The sequence below is a fragment of the Arachis ipaensis genome, chromosome B03, assembly GCF_000816755.2.
Source record: "Arachis ipaensis cultivar K30076 chromosome B03, Araip1.1, whole genome shotgun sequence".
Classification (NCBI taxonomy): domain Eukaryota; kingdom Viridiplantae; phylum Streptophyta; class Magnoliopsida; order Fabales; family Fabaceae; genus Arachis; species Arachis ipaensis.
In genome coordinates, this window is record NC_029787.2 from 26,213,860 (window position 1) to 26,223,271 (window position 9,412).

Sequence of the window (9,412 nt, forward strand, 5' to 3'; positions counted from 1 at the left end):
CACCCGTGGTGCCAACCATCAGCACCACTCGTCAGCGCAACTCATCAGCGCCACTCGTCAGCGGCAACCCGTCAGCGCCAACCGTCATTCTGCTAGTGCCGACGTCTCTGGTGATTATAGGAAACGATCGGTGGTGTCTCCGTCGAGCTTGGCGTCGGATGCATCGCTGGCCTCAGCGGCAAAGATTCGATTCATGGTTTAGGGTTTCTCTGAAGTCGCTGCTTGAAAGGTTCGATTCCTTACCCCTTGTCTTGCTTGAAACCATCGTGAAGAATTGCGAGAAGGCTTTCTCTGAAGTCGCTGCTAAGAGGTTTCTTGATGATATGGTTAGGTTAATTGACGATCCTCAAACCGTTTTAATAACCGCAACAAGGCTTTGATCATGATTGAGGCTTGAGGCGAATCCACCATCGAGCTTCACTATCTCCCTGTTTATGAAGAAACTTACAAGGTACTACTACCTTTTTTTTCTTATTTCATGCATATTTGCTTCATTGTTAAGTTAAAGTCAAGGGACAATTTCTGATAATCATATCATGCCTAGAAACTAGAAACTCAAAATCCTAGGCTAAATTGATTGGGTTAGTTACTAGCTCTAGCTGTTGAATTTGCTAGTGTGGGTTATTGTTAGTGTTATTGTTGATTGCTTGTTTCCATTTTGTGGTTCAGAGTCTCAAATCAAGGGGTATTCGGTTCCCTGGCCGTCACAACGAGAGCTTGGTGCCTATTTTCACTCCTCCGCGTTCGGTGTCTGAGGTTGAACTTAATCTTCCACGCCAGACTCAGCATGATGATACTTTAAACCTTAAGGATCAAAACAGGATTACGCCCAATCGTAAGGGATCAATTTAGTACTTTACCCTTAAAAGAAATGTGTTTGACAATAAATTTCCACTACATATATATATCAGCCCAAGTCTTTTGAGCTTATCTGATGCACCATATAATTTGAAGCGTTAGATTAGATTGATAATAGATCTAATAGTTTGTATTTAATTTATAAATAAAGAAGTAAATACCAAATCAGTACTCGAAAGATTCTGTCGCTGACAAAATGGTACCTGATCTTTGTTATTAACAAAATGATCCCCAAAAAATTTTAAAATTTGACAAAAGTAACCAACTGCCAATTGAGTTACTTGGAGTTAAGGTTTAGTGGTGACGTGTCGATTAACAATTATCATATACAAAATTTACCCACTTTTAATTTTTATAATTAAAAAAAACTCCAATTTCAATTTTTTTAAAAAAAATCCTAATCCACTTTTTTTCCCCTAAAACTCTTTTCTTTTTTTTCTAAATCATAATCATTTTCTAAAACCCTAATCTCCTTTTTAGCTTCTTTTTTTTCCTCTCAACGATGCTATTTTTGGGAATCAGGTAGTGATTAACGAGACTCTGGTTGTAGTGGTGGTAGTGGTGATAGCGGCAGAGGGGGTGAGATCTTCTGTAGAGGCATCGCATGGAAGACCCTGTGTTCTTAAGACAATGGTTCAGTTTGCAATTGGGAAGGCGTGTGAAGAGGAAAAATGGGAAGTGGAGATTCGCGATCCAAGGAAAAGTGTTCGCCTTTGGCTTGGAACCTTCAACACCACCAAAGAAGCCACCAGGGCTTATGACAGAGAAGCTCGTAAGATTTGCGAAAAGAAAGCTAAAGTGAAATTCCCTAACGAGGATGACGAACCTTCCTCCTCCTCCCATTTGAAGATCGAGTAATCATCCTCCTCTGTATCAATATGGTGATGCCAACAACAACAACAACAACATGAATAACCAGGAAAGGATTCTAAACCTCTACGATCTAAATTATGGAGGAGTTATTGGTGCTGGTGGTGCCATCAACGCAGACCCATTTGTGAGTTGTGTTGATGATAATTCTGAGTATGGGTCTGGTTCTGATTTGGCATCGGAGGTGGCAGGTGGGTCAAGTGGTGATCAACAACATCAAGAGGAGAATAAGAGCTACGAGGTGGAGAAGCTTTTGGAGGAATTAATGGCATATGAGAAAAAATGAGAAATGAAAAAGGGGTTGAGTCTTGAGAAGAAGGGGTTGAGTATCAGAGAAGCATCTTTGGTTAGAAAAATAGGAAGAAGGAGGAATGTAGAGGCAGCAACGAATGAAAATAAAGAGGATTTAATTGGGAAAGAAAATTGATGGATGATGATGAGGAAGGAGAAGAGATGAGAATTTCAAAAGAAAGGGGATTAGGGTTTTTAAAAAATTGAAATTGGGAGTGTTTTTAAAATTATAAAAATTAAAAGTGATTAAATTTTGTAATTATTGTAATTGTTAACTGACACGTCACCTTTAAACCTTAACTCTAGATAACTCAATTGACGGTTGGTCATTTTTGTCAAATTTTAAAATCTTTCGGGGATCATTTTATCAATAACAAAGATCAAGTACCATTTTGTCAGCGCCAGAATCTTTCGAGTACCGATTTGGTATTTACCTCATAAATAAATTATTAAAAATTACAGTAAAAAATAACAAGTATTTGATATTTTAAAATTAGCCCCATATAAAATTTGAGTAACAAGCTCTCATTTCAGATGCTTGCTACTGCTTTTTCCCCTTCGTGAGGATCTCTTCCTCACTAGGTACTTTATGCTTGTTGCCGCTTCTTCCTCTTCGTGAGGACCCTGCCGCTTCTTCCTCTACCGTTTTTTTCACCAGGTACCTTCCTATTTCAACGCAATTTCTCGATTTCATTGAAATTCCCATGAAATTGTGTCGGACGCAGTGCCTCTTCAGTTCTACCGGGATCCTCCTTGGTGCCATTATCAAGAAGATTCTCATTGGCACATGTTAATCTTCAAGGTTTTATACTTTGGCAATTTTAATTCTGTGCATTTTATAATTAACGTATGTTGATGATGATGATTGTTTTGTTTTGATGTGTGATTTAGTGAATTTTATTTAATCTGCCACCAGCTTCATGGTGCTCATGTTCCTCAATTTGTTCTATTGTATTGCACTCCTCTTCGCGTAAGGATTGGGGTTTAGGGTTTGACTTGTGCACCCATCTTCTACTACTGTGCCCCTTTTCAACTCAATTGAAGTTGTAAATTTATTTCTTTTAATTTTCTCTTTTCTCATCATTCAAAGTTTCATCATATGTTTCTGTTATTTAGATTTTAAAGGGTTGAATTTTCTGGGTGCTTTTTATTGTGAGATTTTTATATCTTAATTTAAAAATGCTAAAGATGAGTGGATAGATATTTACTTTTGTATATTATAATCTGTTGTCCAATATTAACTATATTTTGTTAATTTGTATTAGATTGTTAAACAGAAGCAATCCATGAAAATACATGATAAGCTATTTTCTTGTCTTCTTTCTTTTCTTTTCTTTTTTTACCTTTTTCTCTCTTTTTTAACATCTTGTATATGAATATTTGCTAAAGCTTTAATTATATCTTAGCTCCCTTATTGGTGAATCTATGTGCCAATTAATGATGTTCGTGTAAGGTTTTTATTGTTGCTGATGAGCATTTTGAATCATCTTTGTTCTTGTCAACACGTCTTGAAGTATGCTTCAGCTAGATGTTGGATCAATGGTGTTTATGGAATTACTTTTCAAGTTGGAAGTCTTCATTTTTCTCACTTTCAACATTTCTTTGTTTTTGGTATACTGATTTCTTGTTAGGCGCTATTCACATTGTCCTAAATCCTTTAAACTTCACCCTATTCTTGATGTGTAGTATGTGATGATTGTACTAAAAGGGTCAATGTCCATAGCCTTTGGTGGGAATGAACAGCCTGCAGCTTATGCTGAATTGGTGTCCATTGGTGGTCTTAAACCCGACATGAACAAGAAGTTTACCGCTGGAATCGCTTCAATTCTTGAAAACAAGCTGTTTGTGCCGAAGTCAAGATTTTTTCTTTTTAGCATTTTAATTGCCTGGATTAATTTTTAGTTGATTTAGTTCTTTATTCCTGTTTTGGTTTTTCTGTTACTTTTTACACCACTACTGTTTAGTTGGTTGGTTCATAATTTCAAACCTTTACTGATAAATTAATTAAAGAAGTACAAGTTATTAAAGAACACTTTACAAATTGGATAGCTTGTTTGCACACTTATTGATATATAGACATGTTTAATTGCATGATGCGTCTGATGAACTATTGTTAAGCTTTATGCATGTTTCTTACTACGAGTTGTCATTAATTATTCCGTGATTTACAAAAACTTGTATTATTTTTAATACCTTGGCTTTCTTAAAATGCAGGCACATTTTTGTCATTGGGAAAGAAGAGAGGTGAATTCAAACTATTATGGATAATAGAGGAACCAAAAATGTCTTGCCCTCATAATCAAGAGTCTCAACATTGAACGAAGTGATAATAGGGATAGTAGTATAGTGTACCATAGATGTTAGTTTAATAGGAGACTGATAGAAACTATAGAAGACTATGTAAACATTTGGCACTGTCATAACCAAATTTCAACCAAATAAACATTTGTCACTTGTGAATCCCAAACACAATGAAATTAATTTGGATATTGTCATATTGTCCTCCCTCTCATATATATACGAATGTGAGCACGCCATGTCACAAGCAACCAGCAATACACGATTCAAGAAATACAATTTGTTGAAAGAAAGTGGTCATCAATCATTCTGATGTTATGTCCTCTCCATATGCTAGAATAAAGTTAATAATGGTAGTGATATGCCAATGCAACTATTCTAAATACCAAATTGAACAGAGACATAAACCCATAAATTGAAATCAGAATCATAAAAATAAATACCAAATCTGAGTAGAAACATAAATTCAGAAATTGAAATCATGAACAAAAATTAAACAACAATAACAAATAAAAAATGGAATATCATGAACAGAAGCATAAAGCTAGAAATTAAAATAAGAATCATAAAAATAAATACCAAATTTGAATAGAAACATAAACTCAAAAATTAAAATCATGAAAAAAAATCAAACAGCAATAGCAAATAAAAATAGAACATCGTAGACAGAAACATAAACCCAAAATTAAAATCAGAATCATAAAAACAAATACCTTAACCCTCATAAATAGAACTAAAAAATTTTAAACAATCAAATAAATGGAACAAAACTACTAATTGAATGAAATGAATGAAATAAATTCATACAAAAAATCTTAACAAAAAATAAGTAGAACAAAAAAAAAAACAATTGAATGACTTCAACGAAACAGATTCATACAGCAGAATATAAAGGGATAAAAACATGAGCTAAATGAAACAAATTCATACCTAAGGCTAAGACTCCATTGGAACTCTGGAAGTGTAGCGATGAAGGGGGAGACGAAACACCACGGCGTTGACGATGCTGGCTCTCTGAGACCTACGCCACCACTGCCTGCTGAGGACGATGGCGCTGAGCAATGAGAACGACGACACTGAACAGCTACGGAATGACGCGGTGCACGATGATGGCAGAGAGAATGACGGAACTCTGATGCTGAAGACAAATAGCGAGAAGAGAGATACTGAGAATGAACCTGAGAATAGCGCCAGGAGAGGCTGAGAATGGCAACGATGAAAAAGAGAGGAGTAGATGTGGATTGTTTATTATTACTGTTTAGTTCTTAGTTCTTTTGTTACTCTACCTTGTTGTGTTGAGCTCCTTTACTTCAAAAAAAAAAAAAAAGAGGAGTAGACGTGGATTCTGTGAAAAGGGAAGAAAAAGAAAGTAGAGTGTGTTAGTCACTAAGTGAAGGTAGAAAACCTACGGTTACCCAAATGAATTTTAAAAATATTTGTGGTAAAGATAAAAAATTAATAATTATTATTAAACTCCCATATGAGTTGTATTTATAAATTATTTATTGTGTTCATCAAAAAGACTCAAAATACTTGAGCTTACTAAAGACAAAATCCAATTTATTGTATAGTAACACACTTTCCTTTATTATTTTTAAATTTTGTTGAATTGTAATTATATTTAAAATCAAATTTAAATGATGGTATATGTGAAAGTAACTTAGAAACATCTCCATTACAATATATTAATTGTAGGGGTGAGCACGGGTCGGTTTGGTTTAGGTTTATGGTAAAATTAGAACTGAACCGATCAAAATGTAATTGGTTTGGTTTGGTTCGAATTTGTATTTTTTTGTATATGTACCCGAACTAAACCAAACCGATTAAGAACGGATTGGTTCGGTTCGAGTAATTGAGTACCCAATGACTTTGAAATTCATAAAAAAAAAAAACCAAATTTTTATCTTAAAAATTCAACAAGTACAATAAACATGTAACATCAATAGAAATAATCCAAACATGTTAAACACCAAATACATTAAAAGCTAAACTCATTAAAATCCAAACATATTAATAATGAATAATCATTGTCTAATGAAAAAGTCATATATATTTTTTTTATTTTTTATTTAATTAATATATGATCGGGTTCGCGAGTTGGTTCGGGTTTCGCACCCCCCAAAACCGATACCCGAACCAATCACTAACAAAAGCCATTGGTTTGGTTCGGATTAGACCCGATTACTCGTTGATTTCAGAACCAATTTAATTGATTCGGTTCGAATTCAGACGGGTAATCTGATACCCGCCACCTGTGCTCATCCCTAATTAACTGACGAAGATCCAGTAAAAATGGCAAATTTAGCTTTTTACATAATCGTTTTTAATAATAAAATAGATCAAATAATTATGTTTGTGTTAAATTAAATCAGAACAAATCAAGTCTAATAATATAAATTTATAATTAATAAATCAAATATTTAATGTTATCATTGTTCACAATAAACAATTGGACTTTGGTGCAGTGTAATGCTACATTGGTTTTTATTTTTGGAACTATTTTTTATCTTAATTGACTCTAGTTGACCGGACTATTAGTTGGTCTCCTAAACTTTTCCTAAATGAATACAACATCCATGTGCAAAGCAAAATCTTAGTTGACTCAAATATTTTCAACGTTCATTTAGTTGGTCTCCTAGACTTTCTCTCAAGTCATTTATATTTACGCGCGCACGTTTTTCTTCGCGCGGTAACTGTGTAACATCCTATCACACAAAACTTTACGCTTAAGTTGTAAAACAGAGGTGGTGTGGTATTACGACCTCTAAAATAAAATGAGTACATGTAATAGTAAAAGAATTATAATATGCTAGGAGTCTTGAAGAATAGAGGAAATAAAAGTCGCAAAATAAAAGCGCAACGCTCAAGGAACGAGTTAACTTGAGTGCTAAGAAAATTATAACTACTAAACATAAGATGACAAAAGTAGGAATAGAGTGCCAAAGATATAAAATAACAAGCTCTTAACTCAGCCTGCGAAGTCAAGACTGGCCAGAGAATATTTACACATATATACATACATATCCAAAACCCAAAAGTACATATACACAATCCTGCCTCTCCATAAACCTCTAAGAGGATAAAAAAGAACAAGTTATGCGGAGAGAAAGCTAAATATATATATATATATATATATACATCATAGTATAACAAAATAACCCAGTAACCACTCCGCTTCAAGAGTCCAGACGCCTAACGAGATGCCTCTCGACCTGCATCTGAAAAATAACAACATAGTATGGAATGAGAACCGGAGGTTTCCAGTATGATAAAGGTGCCACACACATAATATATAAAGTCCTGGGAATGCCAGAGGCAATCGTAGAACGCCGACAATCAGATTATAGAGCTTAAAGTATTAAACAGAAGTCATAGAAAGGTGGTTTTCTAAGAATATTTAAACCTAACTTAACTTAACCCTAAATCTAAGTCCCATAATGCCATTTCTCCATACCTCCAACTCCATCATGCGTTTTCACAGATAAATAGACAGATAAAGGCAAGCACAAAAAGGTTACAAATACTGTAGATAACAAATACACATTTAACATGGCAAGTACATGTAGGCACACCCAATTAAAGCACAAGCAAGTAATTCAAGTAATATGCATATGATACATGCCTGTCCTATAGCTGATGAGGCTCATCTGTCGGTTATCCAACCAACCCGACAAGTCTGAATTGAACTTAGACTATCTCCCGACGTGCATCCCCAAGAGTCTATGCATAGTTTTATCTCAAATAATCAATATTTCTCAATGGGGGTAACATTCCCGGGAATTTATATAGTGCCCGGTCACACTTATGTCGTAAGGTCAACAGAGTATTGAGTTTCAACCTGGTACATGTGGTGGCAAGCCACGGCACTTTATCCAGGGAATCTCGTATCTCAAATCATTAAATCATTCAAGCCAAATTTCATACATAATCTTTCATCTGAACATCCAATCAAGTATCATATATGACTCATCCATAACATCTCATAATCAATTCGTCACTTTTCAGCTTTACTTCACCTTCAAGTTATCCACATTTCCTAGCTTCATCTGACTGTCGAGTTTAACACTAATATTCATGACTAAAGGAAAGAAAATAGAGGTTTAGAGGTTTGAAATTTAGTTTAAAACATTAAAATCATGTTTGCTGAAAAATGTGCCATGCGTACGCGTGGGATTGCAAAAACGCAGCATGCGCACGCGTCTTTCGTCATGCGTACGCGTAAGTGAAACCGTCATATCACGCGTACGCGTGGACATGCCTGTTTACCCCTTATGCACACGCATGGACTCGTTGCTTACGCGTTGCCGAAAATCTACTACATGCGTACGCGTGGGCGTATGTTCTTTGAAAAAACCAAAAGCAGATGCAGTAGCAGAGTTGAGGAAACAAAGCTGCAAAAATCCTGTTAAAGGACAGTTTATAAACTTAATCTTCCAACCAACATAACTTATTCGATTTGCAACATTTTTCAACCGTTCTTTGAGTGGTACAAACATCACGAACCCAATTTTTATTTTAAAACAAGTTAGAAACAAATTGAGGGTCCGAAGGCCAAGTTATACCTCGCCGAAGTTCGGCCAAAAACCAACTTTACAAAAATTTTCAAAACTCAATTTTCAATCAATCTCCATTCCATTCCTTGTCAAATATGCCAAATCTAACACCATATATCAATAAAACAACTCAACACAACATTACTCCATTTTTCAACCACCAACCATCAGTAATATATTTATCAACAAAACCATAAAGCCTTCAATATATAAGCATATAACCTATAAAATCATCAACTAGCCATATTTCATTGGAATGTCCATATAACAACCATCTCTACCACACAATCAAGCCACATCATAGATATCGAGTATCCTAAGCATTGTACCATTCCGTGCAATTCAACTCATCCTATGGTCATCTAGCCTAAGTTTTCACAGAACATTATATATTAAATGCAAGAAACCTAAACCATACCTTGGCCGATTTTCACGTAACAACCAAAGCAAATTATTAAAACCAAGACAGCCCTTCAAAATTCAACTAATCAGCTTCCTCCAAGTTCCAATATTCACAATTTCAAGTTCCAACATATATATAT

General features: G+C 34.9%; 1 protein-coding gene across 1 annotated transcript; it reads left to right on the top strand.

The window, feature by feature from the left end:
• Positions 244–4,503, top strand: LOC110270056 (ethylene-responsive transcription factor RAP2-12-like). The gene is given in 3 exon segments (XM_021118508.1): positions 244–451; positions 670–1,688; positions 1,690–4,503. Coding segments are annotated over 2 exon segments (525 nt in total). The 5' UTR covers positions 244–451; positions 670–1,488; the 3' UTR covers positions 2,015–4,503.